Genomic DNA, 13,301 nt, shown 5'->3' with positions numbered 1-13,301 from the left:
TCCTTTATTAAAAACAAAAACAAAACTAGGTATAGCACTGTCTACTCTATCCCCAACTGTCTCAGATCCAGGCCTGTTGCGTTGCCCCTTGTGGTGTTCAGGTGTCCTGAGGTGTCCCATCTCTCTCTTTTCTCTACTGTCATGGCCTTCACTTCTCTCCTCATTGTTAGGGACCGGTGACTAGCACACTAGTTCTTTGCAACCACTTAATGCAAAGTCACTTTTACAAGGGGATATGGGCCTCAAACATATAGCAAAAAGAAACATGCAAACATTTCCTACAATATCTTAGGGGCATACTGTCCTCCATACCACCTTGGTTTCTGGTATAGTAGACTTAAGATTTTACTTAGTTCCTAGCACGGATCCCACCCACCCAGTTGAATCTATAGTCTGTCCAAAACATTTCTCTTATACATTCTCAGTCATCTCCTGGAATGTGGTATCTTGTGGAGACATCTGAAGTGCTCCAAGCATGAACCAGACCTTCCCCAGCCCCCAACTATAACAGTATGAACTTAAGTCACATGGCCAAATTTCATAGCTTTAGTTGGGCTAGGCCAGGGGTGGGGAACCTGCAGGCTCGAGGCCACATGTGGCCCTCTAGGTCCCCCAGCATGGCCCTTTGACTGAATCCAAACCTCACAGAGCAAATCCCCTGAATAAAAAGATTTGTTGTGTAACTCAAGGCTGCAGGTTCCCTACCTCTGGCTAGGCTTTACTAATTTTTGAGAGAGAATTCCACATAGTGTACGGTATTTTTGATCAGATCAGCAGCTCCCATTTCAGTTCACTGCCCAGCAGCAGACACATCAAAACAGTTGGTGTGGGCCACTACCCTTCATCCCAAGGTTATACTTGCTGTCTCCTCAGGGTACAGAAGAACATGTACCCGTCTTGGACGGTGCCGACATGTCAGGAGGCCCATGCTCAAAGCTTTACCTCCAGGCTTCAGATACAAACCGAAAGGGGGAATAATGACTCACAATTTTTAAAGCACATTAAAATTACTCAATGTATTAGAAGCAAGTTTTTTCCCGTAATGTAGAGATGCAGCACAATCATTTCAGTCAGCTCTTACTAGCTTCCAAAAGGGCTTGGCTCTTTGATTTGGAAGTCCAAGAGAAGCCCTCCTCACAAAACACATACCATCAAATGTTAGCTGAAATTCATCTTCAAACTCTCTCAGTGAAGGAGTCAATCAACATTGACCAAGTGCTCACTGTATACAAAGCATCATCATAGGTCAGGTGTGAGTTAAGGAAGAAGATGACCTTCCCCTTTTCAGGTAAACACTGTGTTTGTTTTTAACCTTGACTGGCAACAATAAGTAAATCTCTATATCACCAACTATAGTTAGAAGGAAAAGACACCTGATTATTTAGGAAACTGAAAAAGGTTCCTTAGAAGTAGGAGAATTGAGTGTAGATGGTGCAACTCAAGTACCCTCTTCATATGAAGTCTTTCTTGCTTTGTATTCAAATAATAACTTTGTATTTATTCTTATACATATACTTATATATATGCTATTGTCTCCCCATTAGAATGTAAGATCCCTTCACGTGGGATTGTTTCATTCTGTGTTCTCATATCCCCTCGACTAGCGAAGTGCCTTGCCTATAGTAGATAATTAATAAATGCTCGTTGATCGACTGATAGGTACCTGAGTGGAGTAGAAAGCTAAGTAAGGATATGATTCAAAAGGGGGAGTAGTGGTGGAAAAAGAAAGTCCAGTCCCAGCAATCATCCAGAAAGAAGAGATAGCTTTTCATAAAGACCAGAAAGTTACAGAAATAAAAATGTCTATTTTAGAGATGATCCCTCTTTTCATCCTGCCATTGCATAATACAGGGCAAGAAGGCCAAGATGAGGACAGCAGTGACTCTGAAGCTGAGGAGCAGAGCATCATCCAAGATCCCAAAGAGCCTCCCAGCCAACCAGGCAGTGTGAGCCATCGACCAAGAGCGACATCTTGCCGGGCAACGGCAGCTTGGTCGGCTGACAGTGGCTCGGATGACTCCAGGCGCTGGTCAGACCAGCTCAGTTTGGATGAGAAAGATGGCTTCATTTTTGTAAACTATTCAGAAGGACAGACCAGAGTCCATCTTCAGGGTCCTCTTAACCACCCCCACCCATATCCTGTTGATGCGCGGCATTTTAACAACCTTAAACCTGGTAATTGAAACCTGAAGCCTGCTCCATTGGCCCCACAGGCCGATGGAAGGACCTTAGCCTGGGTAGGGCAGAGGACAGGGTGGGTTGGAATGAGGCAGGAGGGGCTGCCTGTGCTCACTCCGTTATTTGCTTTAGGACCTCAAGGACACAAGGAATGAAGGTCATTTTTTCTATATGGTATAAGTAGTACTTTCCAAGGGTGCTGTTATATCATGAGGAGTCTGGAGCTAGCTTGTGGGCCCAGTATTTGAAGAAAAACATTCTAAAATGTAGAATGTTCTCTATTCCTTTGATGACCAAGAAGAAATCTTTTCTCATTTGGAGAAATCATCTGTGTTTTCTTGTCTTGAAAACTTCAGTTTCTTTTAAAAAAAAAGTTTGACCTCCAGCTGGTGATAAAGCTCGAGGAGCTCTCCCCTCAAGAGCATTGGCTCTGATGACCCCGGCAGTGGGCATGGGGTGAGAACACTCCTTAGAGTGCCCTCTCCAAGCAAGGCTTAAACCTACAGTGTCAGAAGCCATCTGGCATAGTAGACAATCCCTTGGAATCAGAAGGGCCAGCCTCTGTCCCTGGGAGAAGCTGGTGGGCCTTAAGCAGTTGGTTTGGCTTTTTGGGGCTTCAGTTTCCTCATCCAAGAGATGACAAGGCTGGATTCAATGGCCTCTGATGTCCTTTCCAGTTCCCCTGTTTGGGATTAAGTGCTTGGCCAAAGGGCTTAGCTAGAAAAGTGGCTTAGAATCACTCCCAGGGACCTCAGCTTCTGTCCTACACAACTGAGGGGCTATAGCAAGTCTTGATTTCCCTCACTGCAACATTTAACATCTTCTGATTTTCCTCTCCAGGATACAGGTGGGAGCGGCAGCTGGTGTTTAGGAGCAAATTAACTATGCACACGGCATTTGATCGGAAAGACAATGCTCATCCAGCAGAGATCACAGCCCTTGGCATCTCCAAGTGAGTAAAAGCTTTCCAGAATGAGGTAGGCTCTTGGACCAAGGGTAGTCAATAATTAGCCTATTCTTGAGGGAAGAAAAGATTTAAATTATCTTACCACAGTGTATTATGTAGGCCAAGTTGAGCTAAAGAAGAAGAGGAAAAAAACCCATGCATTGTTGGTTTCATGTTTAAAAGTGTATGTTTTTGCCTTCAGTGTTCTCTGAAGGACCTTGGGTCTGGTGTAGATAGAACTAAATGGAGAATCCAGAGTCATGGGTGTACATCTTTCTTCATCCCACCCTACGTAGAAGTGCACTGTCTCACACTCTGTCCTCAACCCCCACTAAACAGCTGGGTTATTTATGTGATGTTTGTTTGGGAAGCTTCTCAGTGCTGCTCACACCCAGCTGCCAGCTGCACTAGCTGTGCTGGAGGGTCTTCGTCAGTTCCCAAGAAATAACATGGTTTTTCTTCCAGGGATCACAGTCGGATCCTCGTTGGTGATAGTCGAGGCCGAGTCTTCAGCTGGTCTGTGAGTGATCAGCCAGGCCGCTCTGCTGCTGACCATTGGGTGAAAGATGAAGGAGGAGACAGCTGTTCAGGCTGCTCGGTCCGATTCTCCCTCACAGAAAGGAGACACCACTGCAGGAACTGTGGCCAGCTCTTCTGCCAGAAGTAAGATGGCCTGTTTGGGCCTAGTGACAGCTTGGCCCTCCTGGTCACTGGGTTGAGCTTGGGGATGCAGGGATGTTCCCTGCTCTCAAGGGCCTCATGCTCTCCTAAGGAGAGCCCACATGTGTGGGGATAAGTCTAGACAAAATAGAAGATGATTTTTTGGGGGGAGGGGTTAGCAGTTGGGAGGATTATACCCATTTCATGTAGAATTGTGTGTGTGAGCTGAGCTTTGAAGAAGCAGAGGCATCCGGGAGGTGAGGCCGGGGGGTGCGTTCCCACCTTGTGGAATGATCAGTGCAGAGGCGGAGATGGGAAGAGAGGTTTTCTTTATGAGGAACTAGCAAGATGTCCAGCATGTCCCCCAGCTCTACCCTTCCTCTCCCTGCAGAGGACAGCACCAGCCTCCCAGCCCCCCAGGCCACAGCCTAGAGGCATCCTGGCCATCTCTCAGCCACCATATCCAAACCTGTGGATTTCAGCCTTATAATATCTCCCAGATACGGCCCCTTCTCTCTGACCCAGCCCCTACCCTGGTGCAGGCCTCACCTAAACCCTGAACTATCACAGTAGCTGCTGAGGGTGGCTGCCTATGTCCAGCCTCTCTCTAATCCAGGCCATCCTCCTTTCAACCACTACAGTGATTTTCCTAATGCGCAGCCCTGACCGTGTAGCCCCTCTACCAAACTCCAGTGGCTCTCCATTGCCTCCAGGATCAAATACAAAATGATCTATTTGGCATTCAAAGGGCATCCTAACCTAACCCCCTCCTGCCTTTCCAAGTCTTGTTCTTATTATTGTTTTTGTTTTTTTGAGGCAATTGGGATTAAGTGACTTGCCCAGGGTCACACAGCTAGTAAGTGTCTGAGGTCAGATTTGAACTCGGATCCTCCTGACTCCAGGGCCAGTGCTCTTAGAGGCTATTTGCCATTCTTTGTATCCCCAGCACTTAGCACAGTGCCTGGCACACAGTAGGCACTTAATAAATGCTTACTGATGGCTCACTGACTGACTATAGACTACAGGAGTGGCAAATTTGGAGAGGTAAGTTGAGGTCAGACTGTGAAGGACTTTAAATACTAAACAGAGAAGATTCTGTTTTATCATAGAAGCACTAGGGAGACCGCTGATGTTTAAGCAGGGGAGTGACATGGTTAGAGCTGAGCTTTAGCAAGAGTCACTTTGGGAGATGGAGCCAGAAGGACAGTGGGTGCCACCCCCCACCCCAGGCTCCCCTTAAACAGAGCTAGAAGATTTACTGCACTGGATCTTGATCAGGAAATCCAAGGAAAAAAAGTCACAGCACATCATTTTTCCAGTCCAGGTCACTATAGGGAGATGACAGACTGTGGATGCAGTGGACAAGGTTTGGTGAGGGCTATGTGGTTGCAGGGAGAAGCTGTGCCCCAAGGCAGAAAGGAGGGTCTAGATCCAGCATTGAGGGATCTGATCTTGCGGAGGGGCAAAGATGGGCACCAGTCAGCAACTCTGCTGCTCACTACTCATGTCTGATTCATGGATCCACGGCTGCAGGAGGATGGCCCCCATGCCCAGGGGTGGCCGTATAGGTAGAGAAGTGGTCCTGGGGCCTTAGACTGTGCACCAAGCAAGGAGCATGTTCAGAAGCAGGCAGCAGCTGGGAGGTGCAGAGCAGGGTTTCAGACCCAGCTTCTAGCCCAGACTGAAGCCTACAAAGGAAGAAGCAGGGCAGGAATCCCAGACCCAAGGGAAGCCTACAGTTCTGGCACTGAACCAGCGTAGCCTTCCAGCCTTCTGACAATGACTGAGTCCAGCAGCAGTCTACTGTTCAGGCCTAAACCCCAGATCAGTAACCTGAAGAGCTCAGACCTGAGTTGGGGGTAGAGAGGTAGGGGGAGTGATCAGATATTGCCTTGGATCAGAATATTTCAGGAGCACTAAAGCTTGCAGCTCCCCAGCCTGGGCTGTCCCTGAGATACTGGAATAATACGACACTCCCCACCCCAAGAAAGCAGAAGCAGAGCCAGCCCAGATCTTTCCTCCACCATTGTGCAGAATCTGTCCCTATTACGAAATCCAAAGTTAGAAAGTGGGCCGGAGGAATGAGCAAATAAAAAAAGAATCCAGCCATAAAAAGCTATTGTTGCAACAGGAACACTCGAGATACAAACCCAGAAAAAGAGAAGGACCCCAGAACGTCCACAAGCAAAGCTTCAGAGAAAACAAAATTCAAATAGGATTCCTGGAAGAGATGAAGTAAGAGTTAAACATATTTTTACAAATTAAATGAGTGCCTGAAGGGGAAAAATAGGAAAGAAATGAAAGCTATAAAAGGAAGAATTGGAAAGGGAGTTAACAGCTTAACAAAATAGGTACAAAGCTTTGCCCAAGCATCAAACGCCCTGAAAATTAAAATGGAACAAATAAAAGTCAATGACTCCAGGAGACAATAAGAAAAATTAAAATCAAAAAAGTGGGGGAAAAATAGAAGAAAATGCAAGGTATCTCTTGGTAAAAACAACTAATTTGGAAAACAGATCAAAGAGAGATCATCCAAGAATTATTGAACTGCCTAAAAGACATGACCAGATTCATAAAGGAGAAATACCCGGATCTCTTAGAACCAGGGAGCAAAGTGGAAGTGGAATCCACTGGTCATCCATGGAAAGAAACCTCAAAATGAAAGCTCCCCAAATCCAGAACTTCTGTGTAAAGAGAAACAGCCAGAGAGAAAGAATTCAAGAACCAAGCAGCCCCAGCCAGGATCCCATACAGTTGGGCAGCAAACACTATAAAGAATAGAGAACTTGGAATATGATGTTACAGAAGGCAAAGGATATTGGCTTATAGCCAAGAATAACTTACCCAGCGAAACAAAGTGTAATCATATTGGTTGGGAGGGCAGGGGGAAGAATGGACCTTTGAGGGAATAAAGAACTTCCAGACGTTCCTGATGAAAAGACCAGAGCTGCAGAGAAACTTCAAAAGGCAAATACAAGAATCAGAAAGAACAAACAGGTAAAGATGAATGAATGATTATGAGGGACAAGGGTCAACTGCTTTTATTCTCACAAATGGGAGCTGATACATGTGTCGCCTCTGAAACCTGTCATCATCAGAGGGAGGCTCCTTACACAGAAGGCCTGAGAGTGATTCTATTCTGTCTTGATGATCTTAAGGATAGAGAGGCAGGAGGAGTGGGAGAGTGGAAGAGGGCCATAAGGGAAAGGAAAGTTGGGAGAAAGTATCTTACTTAATCACGAGGCTATACAAATGTAGGAGGGAGAGAAAAACCAGTGCTTGTAAACTGAAAAAGTAGAATTGAAAAAAAATTGCAGTGGATGAGGTACTTCTGATTAGAGATCACTTGTCATCTCTGCACTCTGACCCCGCTGAGGTTACTCTAGGTGTTCCTACCAGTTTAGTCCTGTGTTGGGACTATGGGAAATGTTAGGCAAGAGTCTTCGCTGCTCCCAGCTACATCAGCTGATTGGCCTTCAGAGGCACTGCACAAAGTACAACCGTTTTAAGTACTATCTAATTAGAGGTATTTATCCCAATTCATGTTGTGGATGGTAGCAAAAAGCTAACTTCAAAAATCAATAATTGATGATCGATATGAGGAAAACTCCGGTTTCCCCAGAGAAGGAAGCAAAGTCTTTCAAAAGTCAGGAAGTTACGGGCGGCCCTGCATGGGACCCTCCACTTCAGCTCCTCAGGAGGCTCCAGGAGCACTCTTGAATGTTCTTCTGAAAATGGTGTTAGTGCCTCTCCAGACCTTCTTGTGATCTAGGTGCTTACTGGCATTTCAGTTATTCATTTCTCTTGCCTTTTATAAGGAGATGGTTAGGTTACACTTCATTTATTACCTGTGTGAATTTACCTGCGCTCTTGAGCCTCACCTGTCAAATGAGCTGTTGGCCTGGATGCCCTCCAAGGTCCTTTCCAGCTCTTTCATCTTCTGTTCTTCCCTTCCCCAATCAAATATAAATCTAGGCCTGATTTTTCATTATTTTACCACTGACAAATAATTTAAAATGGCTGTTTTTAAAATCAAGCCTACATCATAAATTAAACTCTTTGATGTTCTTCTTTTTGCAAACTGGGCCCTAGGATTACTGCATACTTTCCATTTGGTCTTTAAATGAATATATGTGACCCAAGCAACAAAGACTAAGCTGATAGTCACTCACTGCTTTTTTCCCCCCTTTTCTTCAGGTGCAGCCGATTTCAGTCTGAAATCAAACGTTTGAAAATCTCATCTCCTGTGCGTGTTTGTCAGAACTGTTATTACAACCTACAGCATGAGCGGTGCCCAGAAGACGGGCCCAAAAACTGCTGAGGCTTCAACAGGCCCACTGGAAAGAAAGGTGCGCGGACCCCTTGCTCAGCCCCAACCCTAGCTCTGAATTCCTGTCTTGGGCAGTGAACTTGGAAAGCATTGAAACAGTCTCTGTTTACACTTCTCTTCGTACTGTGTGTTTGAAGTGCTGAACCTAAGCAAGACCAGTGAATCAAAGGGGCACAGGAGACGGTAATGAAGGTCAGCCCGCTGGGGGGAACAGCTCCAGGAGCCTGGGAGGTGGTTCCCAGCAGTAGGATTGTCAGTCCCCAGTTCTCCCTGTTAAGAGTGGCTATTGAAAAGGAAGAAAATCCTCCCTCCCCTAACCATCTTTTCTTGTATCTTGTTTTTGTAGAGCTACTCAACCTCGTTTTGAAAAACAAGAAAAGGCTTTTTAGAAGATAGTTGTAAATCTGCCTTCTTTGCGAGCAACTGTGTATATTGTAAATACGTATAATGGCCTTTTTATCTAAATATGAACTTAATTAACAGCCTGTAACATGGGACTTCAGACTAAACCACTAATTTAATGAACTACTTAGAGTTTATCCGGCATCACTCATCTATCAACCTAATTGTGAATATGCTTAAAAAAAATCCTCCTCCAAGGCATTAGCTATGGGCTTTTTCCTCCTTTCAAATTCCACCTATGCATGTGTGTCTTTTCTTTCAGTTGCCCGCAGCATCGTCATTTAAACTAGGCTAGTCACCAAAATAATTTGGCCCCTCTTTGTAAGCAAACAGTGTGGGAGAAGATTATTCTAGTTGTAAGATAACCAGGAATTATCACAATTTTCTTGGCATTTTATACCTGGCTACTTACCACTTCAGTGTTGTTCATATGTAATAAGGTCTCTTTTATACATATATAGGGCTGCTGTTTGGGTCATAGTGTAACTTCTTAGCATTTAATAATTCAATCAGCTGATTCATGCAGTGCAGGAACCAGCCCAGACCTCCTTAAACCAATGGAAATATGCTTGCATGTAACTCAGAGCTAGTTTCTCTTGCATAAAGTATAAGCACGCGTCTTTGGTGACTGGCTTATTTAAAAAAAAAAAACAAAACTGTACAGAATTAAAATATAACCCTTCATGTATAACTGGATAGCGTCAGGACTACTTGAGGTCACCTCTACCATTCAGTACCATCTACCTGAAAACAGTACAATTTATACTATATCAATGTCTATTTTTTGTTTTACTATGAATATAATTGCAATATTTTTAATATTCAGTTGTTTAATTTGCACCATAAGTAGAAACACAAAGTAAATACACCTATAGGGATTAAAGCTGGTGAAGGGCCTACGGGTAGATAATAGGAAAGAGGCTTTGGTACTGGTATTTTTTTTAATGTGTTGAGAGAGAAAGAGAGAGAGTAATCTAGATTTTAACATTTTTCAAACACATAGTAATTCTAAAAAGGCCTGTTATTTTTTGAATATAGAAGTTAATGGCCTTAAATAAGAAGGAAGGGCCTTCGCAAAGAACATGTGCTAACGCGTTACACAAAACCCAGTTCTGAATTCAATTCACAACCTTTCATCTTGTAGCCCTGGTGACGGACATTCATAAACTTTAATGCACATGCATTAAATATTACATGTTATACACTCATAGGTGTATAATACTATTCTTGTACCCAATGGACTAGAGCCAAGCAAGTAAAGGACAGATTTGTACTTCCTCCTGGTGTCAAGGCACTACCTTAAGCTTAGGAAAATTGAATCTTTGTTTACCTGTATTTGAATCTATAGTCCAATTATGGCCTCATATTAAATAAAACTTATTAAAACATTTGCATATTCAAGAGAAATTTTCAAGTACTTTCTTGTTTTTATAAAAGGATTAACAGCATTGATGATTCCCCCTGAAAGAAGTTGTCCTCTGACTTCACAGAGGAATGGGATCATGTTACTGTACATTGTTTTTTCAAAAGCAGCATCTTCCCCCTAAATTCCCCATCCCGGGTTGATTCCCCCAAACCAAATGGCAGAGGTGTCTTGTCAAGGCTTGAATACATGAATCTGTGTACTTAGTTACTCAGGACTGACTCCTCTGTAACATCAATGTCGATGGGATGAACACTGATACTTTCCAACTCCATGAGCAGAAAGTGGCTCCTCAACCCCACCTGGTCGTGTTTCCTCTGGCAGCTGGTGCTGTGGGCAACTGTCTTGTTCAAAGGAGTTTTCTTTTGTTCTTGCTTCCGATGCAAAGACACAGAACAGCTGGAGCGGCGAGATCCAAACTCGTTTCCCTTGGATCGATTTCTGTAATCCGGGTCCACGTGTTGAACATACCCCTACTCACGATGTACAGCCATCTTTCCAAGTGGTCTCTGTTCTCGCAAGTACCTCACATGCCTTCTTTCTCCTTGTTCTTGGGAGCGTCAGGATCTATGTTGTCCTTAGCCATCCGTGTGTAGTGTGCAGGTGTAATGTCATGCTTCTGAAAAGGTGAGCTGCCCACAGTGACCATCCACCTGGACAAGAGCAAAACACTTTAGAGAAATTATTTTGCACTTTCTTATGTACAAAGTTGGTAGAAACTTATTTTTTGCTTTATATCATTTAAAGAACTTTTGTTTTGGTAATTGAACTGTGTATAAAATATTTATGCAGTTAAAACTTTTTAGAAAGTATTTTTAATTTCAGCAAGTGTGTTTACTTGTTGCATGACTATTAACACAGCTGACTTTTTGTGTCAGTGCAATGTATATTTTTTGTCCAGTTATTAACTCATTAGCCCTAGTAAACAGCCATTGATTTGTACAGCAACAGAACTCAATTGAAGATAACTAGCTAAGACTGGATTGTGGAATTTTGTACTATATTGCAGAATCCAATATCTGTTTTTTGGTGGTTATGTAAAAGGCCTGAAGAATTACTATGTAGTGTGCAATCTGTGATATCTGAATGTTCATTGTCTATCTGTCTGATGCAAAAAGGTAGATTAATACAATTACAATACATGATTAAATGCAATAGTTCAGGTACCTAAGTATTTTTTTTTCCATTTCAAATAAATACCTGCTATTTACCACCAAAAAGTTGTTTTAAGCTGTTTTATTTTTTTTTAAGCAGAGTCCAATAAAAACTTCCTGAACTTTTGTATAACTGTTTATAGCTTTATTTTTTCTGAAACCAGAAGCAGTGTGGTGTAGAGGCTAGAGAACTAGCCTTGGAAACCAGGAAAACATGGGCTCCAATTCCATCTGGGACGAATTCAGGCCAGGGCCCCTGGGCCCCTCCCCTCATTGTCTCCGTGATGTGGGCAACCCTCTGAGATTATAAATTGCAGGGTCAAAAATGATGACTGGCATTATTAGAAAAGGTTCCCTCACCTCACCCTCACTATGACAGTGTGGTCACCTATGCAGCCTCTATCCTGATACTCTTCAATAAAACTCAGAAACCTCAGGTGTAGATGTATGAGAGCTGGAAATGAGTGAGAATTCAGCTCACCGTTGCACATAAGTTATGAGTGACACACTCCACGCCACTGAACTTCTTTTATAAAGAGACCAATATTTTGGAATATATTATATCAAAATTTACCAAAATATAAACTGAATTTTGAGAAAGGGTTTTACAGGTCAACAATTATAATTTATGCCCCATAAACATCCTTCGCCTCAACCACATCCTTTTTCAAGACCACTCCTCTGAGGAATAACGATCAAACGTAATTAACTAGAAATGTTTGCGCCTGAAGCAAGCAGCTCTCAGTGTGTGTGTGGGCGGGGGGAAGACCCTAGAACAACAAGAGACAACCCCCCAGGGAGAAGAAGGATGATATTGGGTAACTTCCTATTTTAAGTAATTATTCTAGATAAGTAGAAGGTGCTGAGGTCAGAGTTTGGGTTTTTCCACATTTGGCGTCTCAGAAACCTGTTAAATTGGGAGTAGGGAGTCAGGTTGTAATCTTTATAGAAAACACATGCTTTTAAGTGGGGAGGGAGGCATTGAAAAAAGAAAACTTGAATTTCTCCCCCCCCCCAAAAAAAAACAACAAGAACAACAAACCCTCCTCAGTATCCTAACGGTGCTAGAGCTCTTCAGAGCTCTGGGGACTGAAACCACTGCATCTTTCTCTGCATACTCCAGGGGCCTAACAGTGCCTGGCATCTAGCAGAATCTCAATAAAAGCTTGTTGTTTGATTGATTTGACCTCGGGGATCATTTTACAGAGGAAGAAACTCAAGCATCTTGCTCAAAGTCCTAGAGGAAGCAAACCTCCTGTTTTAGATGGTTAGAGGAGGTAGGTATTTTAGCTGTAGTAGGAATCCTACCTTGCGTAGATTTGGGGTGGCTCCCTCTGAGAAGCCAGAGAGGATTTCCTAGGGAGTGGGGATCATAAAATGCCCATCCTGCAGCTGGGCCATCATTCCCCTTTGCGATTGAGCATTTCCAATGTCATTGCTATTTCTCCAGGGAAAGAAGGGGTGGGGGGAGAGGGGGACAGATTAGGAGTTGTGTCCTTAAACTCATTCCGAGTTTTTGTTGCATTTTATCGTTGCACTGTAGTCCAGTCCTGAAACTAGGCTTGCCCTGAATAGTTGGTGTTGGTTGGAATAGGTAGGTTGCAATGACATCTGGTTAATTTAATTGTTGAAGTCAGGGAAAGGCGATGCAGAAGGAAGAAAGCCTTGGATGATGAGACGACCAGATACAGGACCCTGGTTTCCTGTGACTGCATCCATGTCAGGCACATCTGGGAAGCCTAATGTAGGAAAAAGAGGGGCTCCACTGACCTGCTAGGAGTAGTCTAATTGGTGTTTATAGGGAAAGTAAGCCAGGGGTCATTCCAGGCATTCCCCAGTCACTCACACTCGACAACAATCTCGTGGCTGAGCCAGCCCAGGAGGGCCTCCTGGCCTCCCGCAACAGACAGGCAGGTATTGGATCACACCCCAAGCACTCTTCAGCCGCCAAACCCCATTGTCTAAACTGGAACGTTCCATTCTCACTGTACCCCACTCCTGGAATTCTCTCCCTCATCATCTCTGCCTCCTGGCTTCCCTGGCTTCAAAAGTCCCACCTTCTACAGGAAGCCTTTCCAAATCACACTTAATACTAGCGCCTCCAATTTATCCCCTATATATCTTGTTTACACAAGCACAGTTGTTGCACTGTTGTCTCCATCACACGGTAACCTCCTTGAGAGCTAGGTTTGTCTTTTGCCTTTCTTG

General features: G+C 43.8%; 1 protein-coding gene across 2 annotated transcripts in view; it reads left to right on the top strand.

The window, feature by feature from the left end:
* The window catches only part of WDFY3 (WD repeat and FYVE domain containing 3), a 316,638-nt gene extending 305,417 nt beyond the window's left edge, over positions 1 to 11,221 (top strand). For both annotated transcript variants that reach the window (XM_036763543.1, XM_036763542.1), the window contains 4 exons: positions 1,852 to 2,175; positions 3,019 to 3,130; positions 3,590 to 3,787; positions 7,982 to 11,221. In XM_036763543.1, the coding sequence (XP_036619438.1) occupies positions 1,852 to 2,175; positions 3,019 to 3,130; positions 3,590 to 3,787; positions 7,982 to 8,105 (758 nt within the window). In that variant the 3' untranslated portion in view covers positions 8,106 to 11,221. The remainder of the gene's footprint in view (positions 1 to 1,851; positions 2,176 to 3,018; positions 3,131 to 3,589; positions 3,788 to 7,981) is intronic.
* Positions 11,222 to 13,301: the final 2,080 nt, after the last annotated feature.

This window comes from Trichosurus vulpecula, chromosome 6 (assembly GCF_011100635.1).
Source record: "Trichosurus vulpecula isolate mTriVul1 chromosome 6, mTriVul1.pri, whole genome shotgun sequence".
Taxonomy (NCBI): Eukaryota; Metazoa; Chordata; class Mammalia; order Diprotodontia; family Phalangeridae; genus Trichosurus; species Trichosurus vulpecula.
The sequence above is the reverse complement of the archived record's forward strand: the minus strand, read 5'-3'. Positions and strand labels throughout refer to the sequence as shown.